General features: G+C 38.1%; 1 protein-coding gene across 3 annotated transcripts in view; it reads right to left on the minus strand.

The window, feature by feature from the left end:
* DZIP1 (DAZ interacting zinc finger protein 1) overlaps nt 1-26578 on the minus strand; it is an 83041-nt gene that overhangs the window by 29223 nt on the left and 27240 nt on the right. For all 3 annotated transcript variants that reach the window (XM_036758145.1, XM_036758147.1, XM_036758146.1), the window contains 6 exons: nt 26215-26352; nt 22573-22635; nt 12439-12579; nt 10852-10900; nt 9545-9595; nt 6759-6815 (listed from right to left, as the gene is read on the minus strand). In XM_036758145.1, coding sequence (XP_036614040.1) covers nt 6759-6815; nt 9545-9595; nt 10852-10900; nt 12439-12579; nt 22573-22635; nt 26215-26352 — 499 coding nt within the window. The remainder of the gene's footprint in view (nt 1-6758; nt 6816-9544; nt 9596-10851; nt 10901-12438; nt 12580-22572; nt 22636-26214; nt 26353-26578) is intronic.

Raw genomic sequence — 26578 nt, forward strand, 5'->3', positions numbered from 1 at the left:
GAAAGGAGTGTAATAAATGAATATTTTCAGTTTTCAAATATCTATCTAAATGTGAAAGTTTAATTAAAGGAGGAGAGAGAACTTTTACTAAAGATACCATTGTTTTCCACAAGTCACCTTCAATAGGAAAAATCACTGAATCACAAAAGTTGAAAGTGGCAGGTGCAGACCGCAGCAGACATAACTCCATAGAAGAAATTTCTCAACTCTGTTCTTTTAATGTGTAATTTTGTTTTAGGTACTTTTTAGTTAGTTGAATAACCAACATGATCTGTAGAGAGCGAGCATCTGAAACATTTGAATAAATGTGGAGAACTAAAATCATAAGCAAAACACACATAAAATTTAATAGCTTTCTACTTAATTTGAGAAGTGTACTTAGGGAAAGATTATAAATAATACGACTACCACATAATATTTCTCAAGCCTAGAGTTGTGGTAAAGCCAAACCCACTTTGTATTCTACTCGATAGGTGCAACCTGATTCTAGCTCTAGCCCAGGGCATCTGTAGTCTTTTATGAATGGTATGCCAAGGTTCTGACCCCTTTCTTTCTGCCGTGCCCAGAAGTTGGTGTTAACCAGTGACTCACAAACAGGGGCCAGGAGGGGTATTGACCGAGTGGAAGTTGCCAACCAGTGATCTTGGGGAAGGAAAAGGGTGGAGCGGTGGTGAGAAGGAACCATGTGGATTCTCCCAAGCCAGGAAGCGAGTGTGTAGTTGCTGCCAACTCTCACAAACTAATGGCACTGTAGAGGAAGGCGGTATCGGGTGAGTGCTCCGTGACAGCAGGGACCTATAGGCCACTGAAAATCAACTTACATGCCAGTCATAGTTTTCTGACCCCTGTTTCAGCTTCCATTTTGGTTTCTGAGATGAGTTAAGACTCCCAAGATGGAAATCTAAACAGCAGATATTTGGAAAAATATGTGCTCCCTCGTATATCTTCAAGGATTTTTAGGAAAAACAACTATTTAAGTATTTAGGCTTTCAACAGCTAATAATAATAGCTGGCATTTATATAGTGCCCAAAGTTTGACAGTGCTTTACATATTTGCACTCATCTGATCCTCAAAACCCTGAGGGGGTAGGTGATATTATCATACCCACCTTACAGTAAGGAAATTGAAGCACAAAGTTAAATGACTCACTCAAGGTCACAAAGCTAGGGTGTGCCTGAGAAAGAATTCGAATTCAGGTCTTCCTGACTCCAAGGCCTCCACTCTATTCATTGCACCACCTAACTGTTTCAAAGCCAAAGTCATGAGAGCCCAGGGATCGTGGGAAATACGACAGTGGTCAATGAGAGAGGGAAAGAACCCTAGCTGGAGAAATACCAGATTGTGGCACTGAGACTCTAAAGGCTCTCAAACTTTTTGCCATCTCTGACACCCTTTAGTGAAAACAAAAACAAACAAAATTGCTATTGGAACCCATGCACCAAAGTCTTTTAAAATCATTTTCTTAAATGGCCATTACTGACAGTACCAAATACTATAATTATATTCTCTGGTAAATTTTATTCTGAATCTAATAAAGGCTGAAACAACTTAGTGATACATTTTGGACATGTCACCTACGTCTCCTGGCTTCCTTCAAGACCCACCTAAAAATCCCATCTTCTCCAAGACACCTTTCCTGATCCTTTTCAATTCTAGCATCTTCCTTCTTTTGGTTATTTCCAATTTGACCTGTATATTAATTTGTTTGTGCATAGCAATTTGCATGGTTTCTCCCTGATAGACAGTGAGCTCCTTGAGGGCAGGGAGTGTCTTTTACCTTTCTTTGGATCACCTGTGTTTAGCACAGTGCCTGTCACATAGTAGGCATTTACTCAACATTTACTTACTGACTCTATAAAATTCTTTACAATTATTTTCATTTCTGAATTTTCTTATTCATCACTTTTTCCTTTTACATTTAACAAAAATTGACAAACTGTCTATAAATGACAGCAATTCTGTCAAAACATTTAGAAAATAATTTGGTGGGGCAGCGAGGTTGTGCAGTGAGTAGAGCACTGGCCCTGAAGTCAGGAAGACCTGAGTTCAAATCCAGCCTCAGACACTTGACACACTTACTAGCTGTGTGACCTTGGGCAAGTCACTTAACCCTAATTGTCCTGCCTTCCCCTCTGCAAAAAAAAAAGGAAAAGAAAAAAAAAGAAAATAATTTGATAATGTACATACCACACATCAGAATCACCAGACATAAACCATACTTAGAGATAGCTATAAACATATTTACATTTTTTCTGTGTGTGTAATTTTATACTTGATCTGGGTTCATGGATATCTGTTACACATCAGAGATATCTTAAGACTTAGAGTCTTAGTGATTAATATTTCTGCTTTCTTATTTTTACAAATGTCTTCATTTCACCCAATTATTCAGAATGGGCATTACCGCAACAAAACTTAACAGTGTGTATGTGGGGGGAACAAAAACTATAAATGAGTACTAGCTTGCAAATAGTGTGCAGAGAAAAACCAACAATCAATTCACTGGACTTCATACATTATTGAATGCATTCAAAGGCTGATCATAGAACGAGTCAAATTTTCAGTCACATCATCCACATGGACCGACAACCAATGGTTCTTCTCATGTTCTCAGCTGAAGTATTATTGGCATAGAAAGCATGTCAGGTAAGTTTTCTGTGTGTGTCTGTCGACTATTATACCTTCTTTCATTGAATAATTCTAGGACTGTGTGAAATTTAGTTTGAGAAATTCAGAGAGGCCGAACACTGGACATGGGGGTCAGACGACCTGTGCTCAGGGACCCTGGATAAATCACTTAATCTTTCTTAGACTCGGTATGCTCACACCGGGCTACACTGGTCTCTGTGGTCCATCCGACTCTAGGATCCCATGACTCTGCTCCTTTTTATGCTCAAGAGCAGGAGGCAATATGGTACAGAAGAAACAACACCTGAGAAATGGTGAGGAAAGAGGTGAAATCATATCGCTGCTTTTGACACCCATGAGCTCTCTTACCCCAGGCAATTCATTCCCACCGCTCTAAGCTTTGTTTTCCTCACTGCAAAGTAGAATCCAAGCTTCACAGGGTTGTTGGTAAGAAAGCGTGTCATAAACTTTAAAGCTTTAGAGAAATCTGAGTTATTACTATTATGTGCCCTGTTGTGACATTATCCACTGTTGGGTGGGCATGAGCCTGCTAATGTCTTTATTTTTTCCGAAATGCTACTTATTTGCATCACCTGTATCCAAAGGGTTTTTCCCCCTTCTGTTACTATAGTTAAGAATACTTAAAAATGATAATAACTTTTCCTCTGGGGGGAAATGTATGTACCTGCCACTGCTACATGATAAGCTAACTCCTCACTGCTCCCCATCCCACTTCACTAGTACCCTGCTGGTTTCCATTTTATTCCAAATCTAACAGTAGTATAAACAATTTACTTAGTGAGAAAGATATTGCTAAAAATTTAGTGATATTTCATAACCTAGGAAATACTGCACTGTGAAAGTTTCTCCTATGTTCTGCAAGACTTTTCATTTTCTGTATTACTTATGTAAGCTGTCCTGGGTGGGGCAAGGTAGGGATTCAGTTAACAATATTTTTGTTTTAAATATTCAACAGTCTATATGGCATGCTGCATCTTATCTGTGAGACAGGTGCTATTCTATCTCCAATCAGCCTCAAAACCCCAGGCCACGTTCATTATTTTACATTTATCATGCCAACTGGAACAATTTAAAACAACTTTGCCTGCCTGGCTGGTGAAATAACCTGTTAAGTTTTATAACCCAGATATGTTTTATTCTGAATGTAAACATGATGAGAACAGCAATGCTAAATTACAATTTAAAAAAAAATATAAGCTTTAAGAACATCCAAATTCCAGTGTGGTAGATTTTTTTGTTCCTGTAAGTTAAAACCATTTATTTGAGTCCTAGCTATAAAATGAAAGAAGAACAAATGGTTTTAATTCACAGGGGGAAAAGTCTGCGCCCCCCTCCCCATATTTTTGTAAAAAGTACTTGGAAGCTTTGACAGAGCTTTTTAGCATCATAACCACAAAAAGATGAAATAACCCTCTACCTTAAATTTTAGTTCACTCTAAAACAAAGTGAGAAGCCAAGTTATCAGCACAGGTGACATCTGAGATCCAAATAATGTAGATCAAAGTGAAACCTACAAACGATACTTCTATGTTTCTGGTCATTCTGACATCAGAATTCATCCATTACTCTGGGGGGGTGGAGGGGAAAGTGTCCTATAGTCTCTATCCAATAAGAAGAAATTCATTTCTCAGACTTTAATTAGGAAAACCCTAGGATAGTACACCACTGACTGATAGAAAGAGTAGAGCCTAAGTAATTATTTTATCCAGAATCCAATTCTCACCCTAACTATTGTCTTAAAGATCTTGAGAGGTAATAGTGAACAACACATTCGTTGGAGTATAATGCCATGGGTCTGGTGTTTTATATGAAAAATAAAATGAATATTCCATAGACATTTCACTTTTACGTAACCATTTTGCCCATTGGGGAGGGAGGGACTATTAATCCTAACAGTATAGATGTTCTTAACCAAAGATGATGGATTTTTTTTTCCTTGGTCTGTACCTGTGATTTCATAGCACAGACCAGCAAGTATTATGCATTTTATGTTAGAGAATTGTCTGGGGACAATGAGAAGTTAGTGTCACATAACCTAGTGACTGATTCCCAAATAAGGCCAAAGTTCCCAACATTTATGTGTTAAAGAGTTATTCTGTCCTTCATTTGAAGCTTTACAATCCACTGGGTGAGGGCATTAAGAGCTAATGGAGAAGAAAGAGTTTGACTTCCTCACTGATGGGATTTCCCTTTCTGATTAGTGGGAGAATCAAGCTGACGGAAAAATCCGGTAGCCTTGCTCTCCTCCCCGGGCTCATAGGCCACGGAGAAGGAAGCATGCCAGCATCGCCATCCTTCCCCTGGTACATAGCATTTCAAAAAGCTGGGAAGCCACAAGGGAACAGGGGAGGGGGATTAGGGACAGAAGCTGGCCAAATTAATCAGGGGCCTACTAGAGTCAGCTTATACCAACTCCTGAGATCCAAATGTTAAATGTTTAGTTTGAGCATTTATATCTCAATGATCAGCAAATGCTACCTTTGGGACCTGATTTATTGTTCTATTGACTGTCTAGACTTAAGATGATGGAGAAAATATAAATAATGCACATTAAACTTAAAAATGTGTCCTGTGTACTACTATTTTTTCTCAGGAAAGCCAATGATTAAACATTTACCAGGATACCTCTGATACTAACTAACCTTAAATATCTAAGATATCTACTTACTATTCAGTATTTCTTTGGCATCAGAAATAACCTTGATGTATTGAATCACAGAATGAAAATGATATATAGTAAATGCTAACCTTTTAGTATGAAATATAGAAGGCTGATGAAAATGAAGATAGGAAGGGCAGGAAAAAGATATAAAAACCTACTAGCAGAAGAAAAAAGATAAATAATCAGAAACATTACACCAAAATTGTCACCCTCCTGTTAAAATAACGAAATGGGATAAAAATAGAAATATCATGGATGAAAATGGGAATTTTTGTACAGTTAATTCTTTAGGCAATTTTTCTTGGAGGTGCAATACCAGAGAACTCCCATAAATAATCAACATGAAAATCTCTACCATTACACTATGTGGGAAAAATCTGCATGGTCAAAACATCTGTGGAACTATAAAATGTATATACCAAAGGAAGTATAAGTAGAGAATTTATAGATTATATATTGAAGTCACATATTTAAAAGATATTAATCATCAATAAGGGAATTAAGGAGAAATAAACCCTAATAAACAACTTCATTAATTAGTTAGTAAGTAAAAGAAATATTTTTTAGAAAGCCATTATGGGCAAAGCAGAGTGCTTGCTAAGACAATAGGTCCAGGTAGACATATCGATCAGCTCAATTATAATACCTTAAATTGAAAGCTACAATTAGAAGGTGGAATAGAGCAGATAGCTCTACTTAATGCCATTTAATAGCTTCTAGAAGCATTAATAATTTAAGACAGGAAAAAGATAGTTTCTAATGCCATAGTTCATAAATACTATGGAGCAGATTGCCTTAAAAAAGAGTACTTGATCATAATACCACAAACTTTAAAACAAAATTAAATATGGCTATAGATATTCTTATAATCTACATAATTTTTTAAATAAAATTTGTCACTTTTAGAACACTTTTAATATCAACCTTCTTGTAAGAGATCTAGTCATTTGGCCTATGTGCTGACCCAATGGGCAGAAGTCTCTTCTAGTGGGTCCTATTTTTTCCTTTTGGTCAATATCACATGACTTTTATAGATTACTTTGCCCAGCCAATCATGAAGCTGCCTGAATAAAAATGTGACTTTCTATTACATTCAAAGTTAAAAAAACAATCACACATGCCCTGTGGCTTGTACTGGATGGCTGGTCTAATATAAAGCTGCATTTTTTCTTACTTAATGTCAACCACCAAAAACCACACATGGGAAGAAATACAATTTGGGAAAAAAAGTTAAAATCCGTATTTGAAGTTACTACCAATCAATGCATATATTTTATACTTTCTGATCTTAATAAAGTCAAGTATGGAGATTCATTCTATTAAGTGTTCTGTGATCACTAAATGTTTTCTGTTCTATTTACCCCATAGAAGTACTTTCGGTTAATAAGTCATCTAACTGACTGTGGCAACTTCACACAAAACACTGAGTTGACCGCTGAAACTTACCACGCACAACTGTTTGACTTGATTTAGAATCCAAACTCTTTGATGCTGAAACATTCACTGAAACAGCATAAAAAAAAGAAAGAAAGAGGTAACCAAGTTTCATAACTAAATCTAAATAATCTGAGCATGACGACAAATAAGGCCTATTCCAATCACGCATCATTACAAGGTAATGTTAATATTTCTTTCCATATAAAGAGACAAAACATTTCCAACTAATTCAGAATTTTAAAAAATTTAAATCATACCCTACAAGGCACCTTGAGAGGTCGTGCAGCCCACTTCTAGACTCTGGGAGGGAACATATTCCAAAGTGATGAGCATTTATGCTCTGCATTTTTAAGGTGAAAAAGCCCCTTTCTGAATATTCAACAGTTCTTTTCTGTATTCCTTTTTTACAACCTTATATTCTACAGTGGCATTTATTTGTGCATATTGCTTGTTTTTCTACTTTAGTTGTACTTAATCCATCGCCTTTGACCCTCTGTTCTGTTTTGTATAGACTTTTCCTCTAGCATAATATGGTAATTTAAATTAAAAGCACTGTCTACCGTCTCTAGCCACTACCCTGAAACAAGGAGCCAAGAGTCGCTTGAGATTCCATTGACCAAGGACCCTCCTTTACAAAATGATTGGTTAGGCTTTTTCCTGTAGTCTGTGACTGCAGAACAGTACGGTTTATCTAGCTGCCATGTTCCTCAGGTTTCTCATTTATGGGTGGTTTCAGTAGACTTTTTTTTGGAGAGGGGAAGTAGGAAGGGAGTAGATATGGATTGTGATTACATTTATTTGAACGTCCTAGTGTGGAGGGAAGGGAAAGAGAAATAAACATTTACTAAGCTCCTACTGCGTGCCAGGCACTATGCTAAGCACTTTACAAATATCATCTCATTTGATCTTCATGACTATCTAGTGAGGTAGATACTATTATTTTCCCCTTTTTCAGTTGAGGAAACTGAGGCAGGTAAGTAACTGGCCCAGGGTCATACACCTCATAAGTGTCAGAGACCAAACCTGAATTTGGTTCTTCCTGATGTCAGGCTCAGCGCTCTATCCACTGAGCCACCCAGCTGCCCCTACGGATCAGCATTCCCGAGACGTTGAGGGATTTATGTCAGAAGTTTGTAAGAGGCAGGACCAAGATGGATCATCATCTATCCGCTACACTATACTGTCTCTCTTCAGTAGCTCATGTACGTGTTAATCAATTTAGTTCGATCTAACTGTTCCTATCTCTTTTCTAGACGGAAATTTCCTCTCTCTCTCTCTCTCTCTCTCTCTCTCTCTCTCTCTCTCTCTCTCTCTCTCTTTTTCACCAGGGCAGTTGGGGTTAAGTGACTTGCCCAAGGTCACACAGCTAGTAAGGGTGTCAAGTGTCTGACTCCGGATTTGAACTCAGGTCCTCCTGACTCCAGGAGCAGTGCTCTAGTCACCGTGCCACCTTGTTGTCCCTCTCTCTTTTTAGCCTGTAGAATGGTACCATACAGAAAGATGCTCCTCTATCTGCTCGAATTTATAAGAGATATAGCTGTTTTCTCAACATTTTGGAGCCCATGACATCTGAGCCTTGCCCCCAAATCTGTGCCTCTAAAAAAGAATTACAGGGATTCCCCAGAAAGGCTTTATTAGCTAAAACCCCCATCAACCTTTTCTCACCAGGTGCATAAATCCCCTTGTAACATATTGCCCAATCTAATTTTAACTTTTCTTTACTCCCAGTCCCATCTTTATTAACTCTCTCTCTCCTTTCCTACCCTCAATTTCTATTTCTTACCTAAAAGCCTCTGAAATGTTTGCTTTTTTTACTTGTTTCTAATTGCATTTTCTTCTTCACATTTTTTCTCCTCCCTTTGTTTTATTGAATATAAATGAAAATCCATTAAATTCATTAAAAATCCAAATTGTTAATTTTTTTAAAGAACATAATCCATAAGTGTTTAAGATGTTGGAGCTATGCTTTTAGGCAGTGCACACTGGGTGTAGAGTCAGGAGGATCTGAGTTCAAATCCTGCCAGAGACACCTATTATCTGTGTGACCCCAGGCAAGTCACTTGATCTCTTTCTGCCTAAGTTTCCTCAGCTACAAAATGGGGTTAATAATAACCCCTGCTCCCCTGGTTTGATGTGAGGACCAAATGAAATAATATTGGTCAAATATTTTGCAAACATTAAAGCATCACATAAATGCTATTATTATTATTAAATTTTAATTAAATTCAATAGTTAGGATAGTTAGACATAGGTGATTACTTAACCTCACCATTGATACTGCATAATTCTTTGACACTGAATTACAATGTTACTGAAACCATGGAATAAAAGCATTCCCCTGGGCTCCATAACACTCAACTGCCCTAATTACATCTAAATGGGAGCTAATATCACCCACAGACAGATAGTGCATTATTTTATGCCTCTAATCTACCTATTATATCCCTCATGTTGGGAAACCCCATGGCAAATAACTGAGAAATGTGCCAGATGGAATTCCTAAGAGCATCCTGCTGAAAAGGACAGAATAGATTAGATTGACATTAATCCAGATCACCATACATAAAGGCATACAGGTTTGTTTTAACACCTACAATAATCTTGACTGTGTCCATGAAAAATGTGTTTTAGGACAAGGTCAAATACAGATATCACAGCAAAGAAGTCAAAATGTACGCTCTAAAGTATGTCTGTGCTCAGAGAAATATTTCTGAGGTTAATAAATAAGCAAATGTTGTGTTACTTTAGCTCACAAATGATGTCGAATTCTCGTTGAGTCTATTATAGAAACTTACTCTGTATAATTGGTACAGGTCTTTCTAAAGTCTGCCTTGCAGAAGGATTCCCTGAAATAGCAAAATAAGAAAAAGAAGAAGGATTAGTTAGATTTAAAGAATATCCTTTGATAACAGAACTGAATGTTATTTATAAATTTAAAAATTTTGTCTTCTTCCTTAAAATTTAATTTTGATCCATACAATTGCAAGATGTGTTAAAAATTAGCAGACTCTTAATAACTCATTCCTCCCCCCACAACAAATAAACAACATTCGCTAAGTATATATGGATTAAAATTTTTAAAAGCACAAAATGCTATATACTATTTCTCTAATTAATTACTCAGTGATAATTTGTAAATATGATATAGAAACTCTCAAAATTCCTTTGTGGTGGGAAGAAATTTCTGCTTCACCATCAAGCCAGGTAAGGCTTCTTTTCCAGTCGGCAGGGTAGCCAAGGATCCCCAGCCCTGACAACATCAGGCTCTATTGGGTGATCCTATACTTATCAAGTGGCTCCAAGGCCAAGTTGGAATTTCCTTCCAATCTTGAATCACAGAATTAACACCTTAACAGCATTTCAGTCACACAGACAGCAACTCGTGAATGTGGCCAATAGGCTTAATTCAATCCTAACTCCTTTGTTTTAAAGTGTTGTCATCAGCTTTGAAAGTCTTGATAACTCAATTCTTTTTGAACAGTTAAGTGAAATTAACTTAGCCTGTTAATAATTCAATAATCTGTGACTTCACTGGAATGAGTACTCCCTCCACTAATGTAAGTCTGAACACTTCTATGACCCAGTAGATGGGTTTTATGTGCTGATGTAGTCCCCAAATTCATTACTCTGTGAGCCAAGCTTCACCCACACCCTACAAATTATAAATTAAGTAATAAATGCTTAGAATATGTCCAAACACTCGAATCTCAAATAGATCTATAGGTCTCATCCATTTGGATAATCTTACAACAATAAAGATCACAACCTATCTATGCCTTCTTGTTCAGCTTCCCCCTTCCTCACACCCTCCCATAAATTCACCGCAGGCCACCGCTGGTCCACTCAGTGAGCTAGCAGTTCTTCCTTATTTCTCTTGACACTTGAGTTGTCTATGGTAACCTGCTCTCACCAACTGACTGAACCATTTTCTTTTGCTACTATGCTTCAAAATAATTTTTAACCTGATTTTTAAAAATGATTAGTCTTATTATGGTAAAAAAAAACCTCCTAAATTAAAATATCAAGTATTACAATACATAAAAATGATCTGAATGAGGGCTGGTGCCCACTGCTATAAGCAGCGTGACACAGCTCAACTTACCATTCTGCTCACTGATTGTGTGTAATGGTTTGTTGGAAAACTCTTTAATCTGCAAAGAAGAAAAACCTACTAGAGCAGCCCAAATAAAACTGGAAAAGGATTTATGTGGCATTATGTTGAGCATAACCATCATTCCATTAAAGTTTGACATGAATCCTACAAAAGTACAGAGATTATTCACTATTTTAGAAACACCCTAGCAAGGGAAAACCCCAGAAATGTGAAGTTTAGACCTGTTCATTAAACCACTTAGTTACTTATTACTACTTTTTACCTTAATATTTTTTCTTTTTCTAAAAAAAGGAACAACAGTTATTTTTACTCTAAAACATCTATTTTTCTTTACTATGCTGTTGGTTCATGTTAAGTGTTTATGAGCAATCACAGGATAAGCTGGTTATTCTTCACTATCTTACTTCAATATTTTACAGATTTTTATCCTCGGTGCCTGGCACATAGTAGGCACTTGTGATTGGTCGATTTGTGATTGCATCAGCATAGGTACTATGTCTAACATAGACTGCAACTCCTCCATGTCTCAGTATAGTGAGAGGTACTCTCCTTTGCCTTCCTTTGTGGCCCCGCTCCTTAACACAGTAGAACTGATTTCACTCTCGTCTTGAAACAACAACAATAATAAAAACAAAAAAACTCAAGAGCCAATTCTCAGGGGGAAAAGCTTTTCTAAAAATAGCTAGGCTGATCTTCCAATCAATCAACCAGCAGGCACTTACTAATACATCAATTACTATGGGGATAAAAATCCAAAAATCCAATAGTTTTCTCTGTCAAAGAGCTCATATTCATTCTATAGGAGGAAAAAAATATGCAAGTATACGTGTGCATATACATACATATGTATATACACATACATATATATATACACACTGCACTACACATATCATGTACATGTATATATACACACACATGTATTGTATATATCCATATATTGCATCTACGCATATATGTAAGTGTACATGTATATCTGCACACACATGCATATATATCGCAACTACACACACATATACATGTGTGAAACTGTGTCTATACAAAAATCTATGCAAAACAAATACAAGGTAATTTTTTTCAGGGTCAGGGGATCCACTAGAAGCTCAGGGGAATTAGAAAAGACCTCATATAGAACGTGATACTGCATCTGAATGTCGAAGAAAACCCGACAGTCTAAGATGCAGAGGTTAGGAGGCACTCATTCTAGACATGGGGGAAAGCAAAGACAAAAGTCTGAAGACTGGAGGTAGAATGTTGTATGTGGGGAACAGCAGGAAGGCCAGTTTGGCTGAACCAAAATTACTCTACAGAAAGTAAACTATGACAAGGCTGGAAAAGTAGGTTGGAACTAGGTCATGACAGGCTTTAAATGTTTTAAATTTGATCCTTGGAGCAATAGGGAGGCACTGGAATTTATTGAGCAGGGCAGTGATGTGACATTTGTATGAATGATAGATAGGAAAGGGCAAAGACTTAAGACAAGGTGACCAATTAGAAGGCTTTCAGGTAAAGAGTGACAAGGTCCTAAATCAGAGAGGCAAGAAGCAGAGAGGCAGAGAGAGGCCAAACCAAACATACCTGCTGCTTCTGAGTAATAATCAATTCATTCTGTTCTTGGAGACGCTGTCCCAGTTCCTCTATCCTTTTCTTATAAAAAACATTACTTGCATTCAGATCTTCTATCATAGATGTTCGAAGTTTCTCTATATGTGACAGGAGCTAAAAAAAATTGGGTAAAACACACAATTTTATAAGTCTCATGAAAAATGTTTTTATTTTATCTTCTAAATATACCATTCAACAATCACATCACTCTGGTGTACCAATAAAATTAATAAAATGTTGATGTGATCCTAGGAAAGTTATTCAAATTCTCAGTATTCTAAGCAACTTTCTAAGACCATAAGATGCCAATAAGGTATTGATGAGCTACATGAAATTACTTTTCTAGTCCATATCCAACAGGAAAATGTGGGAAGGTATTATTTTAAACCAGGGGTTTTTAATCTTTTATTATCATCATTGTGAACCCATTGGGAAAAGCCTATAAACCCTTTCTCAGGATTTTTAATAATCGAAGGAAGTGTTAAATTTCAATTGGAGGTTAGTGAAAATAAAGATACAATGTTTTCCCCATCCAAGTTCACAGACCCCAGGTTAAGAACTCCTGTTCTAGACCCACAGATGGCCTCAAATGGCAGAGTTAGAGCAAAGGTAATTTTGGTATGGACTTTCAGGAAGCTAGCTGGATGCAAGGAGGGGTAGAAGGGTGGAAGAAAGGTGTCGCCCGGCTGCAAAAATCCAGATGAGACAAACAGGGCCTAAATCAGGGAAAGAACGATTTTGAGTATGCTCTGCTTTTCTGAAAATGTGCAGTGAAGTAAAGAAACCTAAAATGTCCCTAAAAGTGATTTTATATTACAGATTAGCTCTGGGTTTCAATAGGAAACCAGGTAACTGGAAATCTTAAGCATTTTTCTAGGAGAATAAAAGCTTTTCTATATAGCATGAACAAAAACCTCTACTATTCCTATCAAGCTCAGCTGATGGTGAGCTCCACACAGGCTCAACTGAGCTTTTATTTTTTAAAGCAGGCTATACCATTTTATTCTTTAAAAAAAAAATTCTTTCAAGACTAAAAAAAAAAATCAACATTAGGTTACAAGAGTGTCCAGATCAAGTAAGACAACAGCTCCACTGTACTCTGTTCTGGTCAGACCACATGTATAGTATCAGATGCATTTCTGTGCACCACATAAAAGGAACCCTGACAAACCAGGGAGTGTCCAGAGAACAGCAACCAGGATGCTAAGGGATTTGGAAACCGTGTCATACGAGGTAAAATGAAGGGCGTTACGATGACCTTCAAATACCTCAAGGCAGGGCTTCTTAAACTCGGGTCTACAGACCTCAAAGGGGTCCATGGATACATTTCAGGAAGGGAGAAGGAAAGGGAATAAGTATTTATATAATGTCTATTATGTACCAGCCTTGCTAAGCACCTTGCAAATATTATTTCATTTGATGCCCTCAACAACCCTACAAGGTTAAGTGTTATTATTAGCTCCATGTTATAGCTAAGGAGACTGAAACAAACAGAAGTTACTATGAAGTGTCTGAAGTTGCATTGGAACCTAGGTCTTCCTGACTCCAGGCCCAGCACTCAATCCACTGCACCAATTAGCTACCTCTTTTTAAAAAACAAAATGTAATAACTGTATTTTGATTTTTTTTCCTTTGTAATCTTTGTATTTTGTTTAACGCATTTAAAAGCATCTTTTTGAGAAGGGGTCCACAGGCTTTAGATTGCCAGAAGGATCCATAGCACAAAAAATGTTAAGAACTCCTACCATAAGTAGGGCTTTCACGTGAAACTGAGAGTAGACTTATTTTTGTGCTGCTCCAGAAGAGAGAGGATGTTGTGAGAGTTGGGATTGGGAATTGGAGTGAAGGGTGGGGTGGTGAGAAGGCTGACAGATTTCACCTCAACACAAAGAACTGTTTTGTTTTCTAACATTTAGAGTTGCCCAAGGAATATTTAGGCATAGTCTAGTTATCTGTGTTAAGTTGTACAGGAGTGGAATTCACCCTAGATGAGAGGCTGAACCATATGACATCTAAGGTTCTTTTGAACTCTAAGGTTCTATGTCACTTTTAGTGCAACAGGACTATTGGTATCATAGAAATATTTGAATTTTGTCTTCCCCTGCCCTTCCCTGCTTCTTCTGTCTTATGCCCAAGGCTTGGAATTGGAATTTCATCACCCTCTCCCCACCACCACCCAACCACCAGTGGCACTTGTGCTAAGGAAGCTGTTGATCCCCTGGCCTACACTAAGGCTACTTATTGCTTTAAGGATTAAGAGTAATGGGCATTTGGGTGTGGTAGTACTCCTGTAATCCCTGCTGCCAAGGAGGCCGGGGCTGGTGGATATCCTGAGCCTGGGAGTTCTGAGCTTCAGTGGGCTATGCTCTTCAGGTATCCGCACTAAGTTTGGCATTAATATGATGAGTCCCCAGGAGTGAAGGCGTGGGAAGTCACCACCAGGTTGCTTAAGGAAGGCTGAACTCTCCTGGGTTGGAAATAGAAAAAATCAAAGCTCCCTATGACAATCAGTAGGGGGATCTTGGCTACTCCTATCCTGGAAAAAATAGGGAGCCCCAGTCATTGAAAAAAATAAAAATAATGACTGGAAGTCATTATTCAGAACTATCTGAATGTTCAAGGGAAAACTGAGTGATCAACTCAATAAATGCTTTTTGAAATGAAGTGAAAATGAAATTGAATAGAAGTGGCATTAGACCCTGTGAGAGGAAACTGTGCACAAAGGCAGGGACATAATGTGAGAAACTCAGTCTCTATGAGGCTCAATTTGGGCTGGCACCATAAAATACCTTTCAATAGATCTTGTACATAGGGTGCTACAAGGAACAAAGCAAGGAGGAAAATTTAGCAGCAGAGAGAGCTACGTATGTCATTTTCATAGCTAAAATTGTAAGAGTGGAAGGATAATACTGATCAGTCTTGAAATCTAAGAAAAAGTATATAGCATCAAAAAGAAAAGAGCAGAACCAAAAGAACAGAGTATGCACTCACTACAGTTACATAGGAGAAAATGTGAATTAGAATGTATAGACAAAGAATCTTCATCAATATTCAGTGCCTGAAAAATTGTTATGATACTTCTATACATTAAAATAAGGTCTGGTTTAAAATGCATTGCAGTGAATTAATTTAATTATAACAATTACTAAGCAAGTTTCATTGATGTTCAATGTTAATTTTGAATTAAACATTAAACATTTTTAAACAATATGGCATCAAACAAAGAGCCTTGCAAGGAAGCATAGGCAACTTACAAATAACAAAAAGCTGTTGATAAAAAAGGACACCACTGGAACCAACAAGGAGACAAACCAGAGAAAGATTAGCCAACATCAGAAAATGTGTTCAGGAGCAAGTGATGATTTAGTATCAAAAACTACTACTATACAAAAAATACATGAGGCAATTATGTCCTTTTGTCAATTTATCTCCTAAATCCTAGACTTCTGACATGTCTAAAGTACAGGTGAATGCCTATAAGCATAAATGACTATTTGACTCCATTTATATTGCAACTATAATTATTCCAAAAGGAGATTGCCAAAGAATCTAGGTAGAGCACTAAAAAGTTGGCAGAGCCAAGCTCCCCAAGACAAAGAAATACAATATGTGCATTGTGGGAACAGCAGGCATCATCCATGTGGAATAATTAATGGCTAAGTCCTCAGCACTGAGATTACTAACTTGAGTGAATATACCTCCTCAACTAGGGTTTAAGGGTCATGAAGGAAAAAGTAAGCAGCTTCTAACTGATCAAAGCCAGAAGACAGGGAAACAGCGTAGCCTAGTGGTCTGAAAAAAAACCCCATGTTTCAAGTATGCAGAGGATACCAACTTCCTCGTCATACTCAGGGAAAGTTCAGCTTTTAATTTCCAGGATATTTCAACTCCAAAAGCTGGTTTAGTTTCCCTCTCTCCAAATCTTTTTTATTCATCTATTTGGCAAATATTTTTCCTTCCATTCAACCAGTAGCTGGACTTTCTACAAGAGGGTGGGAATAGGCCTATATATTCTATTCCATCCAAATCACCACTGCAATTCTGACCACTAGCTTCAACACAGTAGTTTTTAATGACAGGAATAAAAAATTTTAAAATAAATTTAAAAAATCAACTGTGTCATAAGTTGCCTATTTTAAAGTGATTTTTGGGGGATGGGGGTGGAGGGGTCTGGAGCTATGATTTTATCAGTATAAGGACTCCCAATAAAGAAGTTAGAAGGCTCATATATTACTCGTAGGCTTAGGGAGTGGCCTAGAACATTATGAAGTTAACTGATTCACTCATAGTCACACCACTGGTACGTGGCCAAAGGGAGGACCTACACCTGACTCTTTTTGACTCCAAGGAAGCTCTCTATCCACTCCTCACAGATAGAATAAACCACAATCGGACATGATAAGTGTGCCATAGTGTTATGGGAAGTTTGAAACCAGTAATAAGAATGGCAGTTAGGAAGCTATAGTAATAGTAAAGGGAAGTGGCAACAAAGGCCTGGACCAGGATAGTGGTTAGGCGAGTGCAAAGAAGTGGAAACATAAGAAAGAGACTGTGGAGAGAGAACAGATAAGACTTGGCAAATGAACAGATATAAGAGGTCAGGAAAAGAGGACAACTCTGGAGATGCAAACCTAGGTGAATGGAGGGATGGTAACACACTCAACAGAAATAAGGAAGCTTGGAGGAAGGGCATGTCTGAGGATAATGGAGTAAAATCCTACTGCAACAGCAGGAAAAAAGAAAATAAGCATTCATTGAAGTGCCAGACACTGTGCTAAGTGCTGTTAAACAAATATTACCTCATTTAATTCTCACAACAATCCTGTGGGGTAGGTGCTATTATTATCATCCACAGTTTACAGTTGAGGAAACTGAGGCAAAGAAAGGTTAAGTGACTTGCTCAGGGTCACACACCTAGTAAATGTCTAAGGACAGATTTGAACTCAGGTCTTCCTGACTCCAAGCCCAGCACTCGATCCTCTGCATCATCAGCTGACTCATATACATCAGGGATGAGCATTCACAAAAAAACGACCATGTATCATACCTGCCACCACAAAAACAGACCACAAACCACTCATTCCTGGATGAACCCAGCTCCAAAGCTGTAGATGCACAGTTGAAACAGCTGCCATTACATGAGTGCCACCTTTCTCAACTTACTTACTCAACTGATGTATATTAAAGTACTCGCTATGTGCCAGATACTGTGCAAGGCTCTGGGACTGAATTTTGGCTATGGCAGAAGAAAGGGGTGGCTTACGTGTAGAATGTGTGAAAGAGGAACAACAGAAAATGAGTCCGAAAAAGGCAATCTGGCTGGAGCCAGCCTGAGGAGGCCCAGGCTGAGGAGTCAATGCCTTGATAGTATCTGCAATCAATTCAACAGACTCACTCCAACTCAACAAGAGTCTAGTGTATGTACTGCATTATGAAGAGTATTAAAGAACCCCAGGCTTTAAAAAAAATCAGAGAGAGCTTGCCCTTAAGGAGCCTGCAGTACAGGAGGAAGAAGAGAAGCCCTGTACATAAAAAACTATAATGGAAGTTAAATGTGCTAAATAGGTAGGAGGGATCGAATAGAGACAGAAAGGAGATTTGGGAGGAAGGGCTCCCTTCTTGATAAAGACAGTAGGAAAAGCTTTAAGAAGGAGGTCCCAGACCTGGGCTTTGAAGAAAAAGAAGGCCTTCAATGAGCTCTGACACGGAGGGAAAATTCCAATGTATCTCTCAATCAAGAAGCATTTATAAAGTGCCTACTATGTGTCAGATGCTGTGCTGGATCCTGGGAAGAAAGGACAAAAATGAAACAGTTCCTGTCCTCAAGGAGGTTATATTCTCTAGGGGAAGACAATATGTACTCCATAAACTTAAGTCTCCTCTTACTTTTCCAGTCTTCTTTCACCTTACTCTGCCAAATGTACTCTTTGATCCAGTGACACTAGCTTCCTGGCTGTCCTATGAACAAGATACTCCATCTCTCAGGTCCAGAGCATTTTTTCTGGCTGTCCCACATGCCTAGAATGCTCTCCTTTCTCTCACCTGCCTCCTGACATCCCTAACTTTCTTTAAGCCCCAAATAAAGTCCCACCTTCTACAGGAAGCCTTCCCTAACCTCTATTAATTCCAGTGCCTTCCTTCTTTTAATTATTTCCTATTTATCTTTTTATCTATCTATCTATCTATCTATCTATCATCTACCTATCTATCCATCCATCCATCTATCTACCTACCTACCTATCTATGTTTTGCATGTTATCCCCTCCCATTAGATTGTAAACTCCTTGATGGAAGAGGCTGTTTTTGCTCCTTTTTCTACTCCCTGCCCCTAGCACAATGCCTGGCACATAACAGGTGCTTAATAAATGTTGATTGAATGAATGGATGAAATAGGCACACGTAAGCAAGCACAAAATAAACACAAACTTAACTGGTGAAGGGAAAAGCACAAGCCCTTGGGGTGATCAGGAAATACCATCTCTTACTTTACATAGGGGGTGGAGTTTGAGCTAAGCTCTGAAGGAAACTTGGGATTTTGAGAGGTGGAGAGGAAAAGAGAGAGAGCATTCCAGGCAAGCGGCACAGCCTATAAAAAGGCAGAGAGATGAAGTGTCATGGGAGATGGGCTGTCATGTGCAGGGAACAGCAGAAGGCCAGAATGGATGGGTCACAGAGTGAGCAGAGAGGGAGATCAGGAAGGTAGGTTGAAGCCAGGTTGCGAAGGGGTTTAAATGCTAGACAGAGGAATTCTGTATTTAACTCAGTAAATGACACAATCTCACCATTATCCACTTTGTTGACCAAAACCCTTGAAATACCTCAGTCTGACCATGACCTCTTAGCATTCTCTCTCTCTATGCTTCATCTCTCCCTACACCTATTCTTTGCCCTCACCTGACCTTGAATCCTTCCACCCCTCAGGACTTTCTTCAGGCCCCCTACTCTGATTTCACTTTCCTCTCTATCTCAACTCGTCCACCTCTTCACCATCCCCTTCTCTTGAATCCCTTTGCCCCCTTGCCAGTTTCCACTCACACCTTTCCAAACACCAGCCCTGGAGTCTCCTACTATTTGTGCCCTCTGGTGCTGCCAAACAGAGATGGAGGAATTCCACAACCGTCCTGAGGGGAAAACTTACAAATGTCTATTATCTAACTCAAGGCACTACATTTATTCTTCCTGAATTGATTCTGTATCTCACTACCCAGAGAAGTGGCTCCAAATCTTTTCTTCTAATGTTAAGCCTCTCACAATTCCCCTTTCCCTCCCCTCTCATAGGAGGACTTTATCTCTATGGATCTTCATGGAGAAAGATAAGGTTATCTGAGGTGAGCTCTTTTTACCTTCATTTAATCTCAAAACCACTTGACATTATCTTGCATGAGACCCTCCTTTCCTCCAGTCTCTGATAAGGAGGGGGCCTTTCAAATTTCAAGAACCTTTGTGAAAAAGTGGATGAAGGAGGAGGAGGAGGAGGAGGAGAAAGAGGAGGAGGAGGAGGAGGAAGAGGAGGAGGAGGAGAATTAACAAGGGTCACACAGCTAGCTGGTATCTGAGGTGGAATTTTATCCCAGATCTTCCTCACTCCAGGTTCAGTGCTGTATCCACTACGCCACCTAGCGGCATAATCAAGTCATGCGCTGAGTAAAGGAATGATTTTTTTTTTTTAATACTGTTGTACAGCTAAATTAACCGACTGGATCCTGGGAAGGAGCACAGATGAAGACGGAAATAAGGAATGAAGTTAACTGATCAGAAGACAATTGAAGCCTCCTTTTCCCCCACCCATCTCAACAGACAACACTAAGTTATTTAAAGCGGCAAGAAGCACGTAGTTCTTGCTTTTTTTCCCATTTGATCAAAGGTTCTCTTTAAAGTAAGAGTAAACTTAGAGATACAAAGTCCTGGGTTCATATCCTACCTCAAGTCATTTTCAGTGTTCTCTTCTGCAAAATGAGCTAAGGTCCCTTCCAGTTCTGAATCCAGAGAGAAACTATTTCCTTTTTATCATCTACTCTACGGCCAATGCTTAGCGTGGTGCTCGGCACCCACAATGGAAGCCCAGTGAACGCTGACTGACTACCAAATGAATACTGATAACAAAAAAGCAGAGACCCGCAGAGTTAAATTCATCAAATACACCTATAATTTTTTAAACAATGGAAATTATTCAATATGACATTTTCACCAAAGGAAGTCTTTCAGCCACGGGAACAAAAGTGTATATTATTTAAAGTGGTTATATTGAGTATTAATTGAGAAACAGCAAAGCGCAGGATGAGTCTTCTAAATGGTCAAGCTTTATGTTAAGTAGAGACAAAAGAAAATCACTTTCATTTCACAGAATCTCAAATCATCTTGTCTAGTTACTTCATTTTATAAGTAAGGAAATACAAGTCTAGAGGCAGATAAGGACTTGCCCGCAGTGACACATCACGTTAGGGGCACGGCCAGAACACGGACTCCTGACTCCCACCCTGTTCAGTGCTCCTCCCAAGGAATGATGCTGATGCCTCTCTCCAAAGATGGCAGGCTATCAAGTTTTGTGGGGCCTATAACTCACATTCATATGGCATTTTACTGATTTGCAAAGTGTCTTCCTCACGACGATCCCAAAAGGTAGGTCGTGTAATTACTAATTACTTTACGGGTAACTGAGACTTAGAGGTTAAATGATTTGCCCAAGGTGACACAATTTATAAGTGGCAGAGGGGGATCCACCGCCCTCTATTTAAAAATGTTTCATCATTAAGTACAGTTTATCAAGCACCTGATGACATAGCATTCTGCTGGATGGTAAGTTATCTTCTTCTTACTATGCAACTAAAAACACTAAAGTTGTTTGCTGGGCAATATAAAGACTGTGAGAAACAAAAATTTTGATATCCATACAGAAGGGTAAACTTAAGTCATTGATAATGGCAGCCACTGGTTTTAGTTTAATGGGAGCTGCTGTACAGGACTAGCTTTTCTATCTTAAGCTAAAACCAAAAAATGTAGAGATGGAAGGAAAGAAGCATTTATTAAGCACCTACTATGTGCCAGGCACCGTGCTTAACTTAACAAATATCTTATTTGATCCTCACAACAGCCCTGGGAGGTGGGTGCTTTTATGATCCCCATTTTACAGTTGAGGAAACTGAGGCAAATATGGGTTAGGTAACTTGCTCAGAGTCACACAGCTGGTTAAGTGTCTGAGGCCGGATTTGAACTCATGTGTTCCTGATTCCAGGACCAGCCCTCTATCCACCAGATACCTAGCTGCCACCTAGCTAGTTCAGAAATGGAAAGAACTCCAAAGGTCATGAATTCCAGTCACTTAATTTTAAAGACGATGAAACTAAGGCCCAGAAAGGGTCAGTGACTTGCCTCAGGTCACATATGTAGGACGATGATATAGTCAAATATTCTAACTCCAAATACTAGGCATTTGGGCTGTAAGGATCAAATGAGATAATCTTTGTAAAGTGCTTAACGCAGCGTCTGATATATCTTGTAGGCACCATTTAAATGCTTCTCACCGTCCCTTCTCTCCATGTGCAACCCCCCAATCACGAGTGCTTTTGGCATTATCACAGAATAGGCTGAAATAAATAATTTTGAAAAATACATTTGTTTACCCCCTTTTAATTAATAAAATAACAATAGGGTATACACGATTGTTTTCTCCAGTTAGTTCAGAGTTTTAAGGATACCTAATTAATTGTTACTGCCTCTTATTCATTCAACAATGATAGGTAAAAATTAACGTGTTATCAATCTTCTTTGCTTTAAGAATAACGTTTGGTGCTTTAATAAGCAGGGGTATACCAGTTAATGTTTAACAAATGGCTCCCCCTCCCAAATTTATGTGTGCTATACTTTTGCATCTAATCTTCATTATTAACATTTTCTCTATCAGTTTCTTAAGTCCAGATAATCCACAAGCCAATAACTCCAAGTCCTGATTTATAGCATTTGCCAATTCCCGAGGTGTAAATGTTCATGTTGAAAATTTAACACTCATGAGTGGTTATGAGCCAGCTCACCACTGTAAGCATCTGGTGAATAAATTTAAAATGAATCATGTTGGGTTTTGCCCTGAAGTGGTCTGTTTTGTAATCTTACCTGACTCTTTTCTTTTTTGTGTTCTTGGTGAAGGGCTTGAACTCTGGATGTCCACTTACTTTCCTGTAAGACAATTAAAGAACATTAAGGCTGTAATATTGCATCTGCCTTAAAAAAATCCATTCACCGCAAAAGGTTTCCTTTTTAGCAGATACCTACGAAATCAAATTATGTATTAATTTTGTCTGAAGCAAATATGATAAAGTAAATGTTAAATGCATCTGCTTGTCACAGATTCTACCAATCACAGAGTTGAGACTGGAACGCCAAGGTTATCTAGTCCATTTCTTTACTTCAAAGGCCATGACATAATTGAGAACATTGGTAAACAACTTTATTGTAAGTCAGAGAACAGTGTTATCTGGCAAGACTTTACTCTGTGATATACCCTTCTAATTTCCTAGTCTTCCCTGATCCTAGTGCCTTCCCTACTAGATTGTCTTCAGCTTATCCTGTATATATCTGGTATATGGTTTTTTGCATGTTGTATATATCCTGTATAGATCTTATATATGGTTTTTTTGCATGTTGTCTCCCCCATGACACTGTGAGCTCTTTGACAGCAGGGTCCTTTTTCCTTTTCTTTGCATCTCCAGGCAACTACGTGGTGTATCGGAAATAGAACACCGGACTTGAGTTCAAGTGTCGCCTTGGATACTTAACTAACTGTGTGACCCTAGATACATCACTTTTATATGTTGTCTTCCTCAGTTTCCTCATCTTTAAAATGGGGATCACACCTCCCAGCACAGTGCTTGGCACATATCAAGTGCTATAAAAGTGTTAGCTATTATTACATCACCTAACTCAGAGGGTTATGGCGAGGATCAAATGAGAGTATTTGTAAGGTGCCGAGCCCACTGCCTGGCACATATTAGGTACTTTAAAATGATCATTTCCACCACCCCCTCCCCCGTGCTTAGCACAATGACTGGCACTTAGTAGGCATTTAATGCTTTCTGATTTGAATTGACTATAATTCATTCAACAAACTTTTATTAAGTATCTGCTGTGTTCTAGCACTATGCTCAGAATAGGTGATACACATATTAAATATTATGCAATCCCTTCCCTCAAGGAGCAACATTCTACTAGGGAAGACGTAACATGTTTACTTCTTCTAAGTGTAATTAATATAAGTTAAGATATGGAAAGGTCCAAATAAGCATCCTACGTAACAGAAGTGCTACGAGAGGGAAAGGGTAAGGATGGAGTTTGGGCTGGGCAGAGAGGGGGGAGCAGATATTAAGCAGAGAGAGGTTTGGAACAGCCAATATGGGGAGTGCCACGCCCCAGCTGAATCAGGTAACAGGAGTTCCACAAATATTACATTTGCTGCACAATGACCATTTCCTATAGAAAACCTACATTTTAAGTTTAGTTAGGACAATGCCATTTAATATTCCCCCATTATATCGTTTAAGTTTCTGTATTGTAGAGTAACATATTTTTTAATTTTCTTTTTAGGAAAGAAAATATGTAAAGTGGATAGGAATAAATTAGTTTTAAAAATAAAAATGGGCTGTGTTTTCATTTAATTTAGGCTTACAATTTTTCATTTCAAATGAATTTGGTGAAAAATACAACTTATACAATTATAATTTTAGATATAGAAAAGTTCAAAGTTGCAATGGGACAAGGATAATAATTTCTAGCTACATACTATTAGAAACAATGTGTTCATATAACATTAGAAGAGGTTTAATACAAATTGCTGATGGTAGTTTTCTTAAGAACCGCTAGAAATGGCAGAATATAAGAGCTGACTAGGATTCACTGCTCCGCAATACCAGCAATCGATTTCAGAGTGAAGGGTGAACAAAAGATTTCCTCATGGGGTTTAAAAGGATGTTAACAGTAATGAACAGGATGAAGTCAATTAATAAGCAGAGCCAAGAGAAGACTATGGGGGTCCCGAAAGGCTTAGTATAGTGAAAACTGTACTGAGACTCTGCGGGGGACACACTTTGTACACGATGACTACAAAAACGTAAAGGAGAACAACTCTGAAAGACATCAATACTCAGACCAACGCGATGACCGATCTTAACTCCAGGGGGACGATGAAGAAACGTTCTGTCCTCTCAGTAGAGAGGTGGCTTGGCTACGGGCAAGGAGTGAGGCATAGACTTTCGGGCATGGCGAATGTGTCTGTTTGCTTAATTGTTCTTCTTTGTCATTAGGGAGGGTTCTGCTGGGAGAATGTTATCGGGAAAATTAGAGTAACTCTTATCATTAACAGGAATTATAATAATAATTGCTAGCATTTATATATGACTTTGAGGTCTGAAAGCACCTTATGTACATTATTTCATTTAATCATCAATGACCCTATGAGTTAGGTGCTATTATTCTTGTTTTACAGACTAGGAAACTGAGGCAGACACAGTTTAAGTGATATGCCTAGGGTCACATAGCTAGGAAGTGTCACATTTGAATTTAGATCTCCCTGAGTCTTAGCCTAGTGCTTTAGGCACTGTGGCACCACCTAGTGTCTTTAGAAAGCATCAATGAATTTTTTTAAAAGCAGGACTAAGGAAGTGAGCATTTGGTTTTTGACGGCTAGTAAGTTTTTCTCTGTGTGTAGTAAGAAAATGTTCTTTTAGATTAATTTATTATAAGCTGAGAAATTGTTAAAAGTTCCAAAGTCAGAAAACTTTTTACAGTCTATGAACTATACACACACACATATATATACAAATATACATCTGTGTACATACATATATATACACATATACACACACATATACATATATACACATACTGCGCTCTTTTATCGGTGAAACATGTTTTTAATTTCACACCTTACAGAGCACTGTCTAGCATGTGTATGTGTATGTGTGTATAAATATATACATATAAGGGGTGCATCCTGTCTTCACTAATCAACTAAGCAGTTGTTTAATCTTTTGGGGGTCTCAATTTCCCCATTTCTAAATGGTGGGGACCAAGCTGGGTGTTTACTAAGTTCTCTTCAACTCTAAAATTCTGTAATTTTAAATTTTCTCCAAAAATTTTGTCAAATGTATACCAGGCTATATCAAACAATAAAACAAACTTTTTGTAGGAAAAAAAATAATTTGTTCACTCTCCTAGTAATTTCAACTGACATTTCTCTAAATTAACTTACATAATAATTAATTACCAAACCTCTACCATAAATTTTGCATATATTAAGGAACAAGACTCCAAAGAACTCGTTAACTAATTGAAAATGATGGAGGGGTACTGAATCTACAAATTGTGGCAATTAAAAAAAACAAAGAATAATATAAACTTTCAACAATAAGCATCACTCTTCAATCTGCCTAATTTTACATACCTTTGCACAAGATGAAAGAAGATGGACAATAGGTACACGGGCTGAAAAAGCACCGAGGAACTATGATCTGTAACCACAGATGATGATGGGTCACAGATTTAGAACTGAAAGGCACTTTATCTAGCCCAACTCTATCATTTTGCAGATGACAAAACTCAAGTTCAGGTGGGGTAAATGATTTGCCCAAGGTCTCATGGTGCCCGAGATCTCGTGGGATCTGAGAAAGGATTTAAACTCAGGTCTTCTGATTCTAAACATAGTGCTCTTGCCATGTGAAGGACATCACAGATCTGCCCAAGTATTGAGAAAGTCTTACCTACCTGATTATCAAGAAGCTGCATCACATTTTGGAAGTCCTGTGGATATTGAGGTCTTTCTTCTTTAGACTCCTGGGCATCTCTTAATGTGCCTATATTAGATTTTATCTGCATATTAGACTTCTGTATCTCCAATAATTGCTATAAAAAGAAAATAATTTTAAAGTGCATAAAAGTTCATACTACTGCAAGATTTATAATTAAAAGTTACATTTGGAAAGGTGTAACTGTATTTTAATATTTCTATTTTGGATGATAATGAAAATTGGCCACCGGGCATTTCATTTCCAGACAAAAACCTAGAACACCTGGAATATACCAGTTAAGGAGGGACATTAGAGAACAGAATCCCACTCTAAACACAAAC

This window comes from Trichosurus vulpecula, chromosome 4 (genome assembly GCF_011100635.1).
Source record: "Trichosurus vulpecula isolate mTriVul1 chromosome 4, mTriVul1.pri, whole genome shotgun sequence".
Taxonomy (NCBI): Eukaryota; Metazoa; Chordata; class Mammalia; order Diprotodontia; family Phalangeridae; genus Trichosurus; species Trichosurus vulpecula.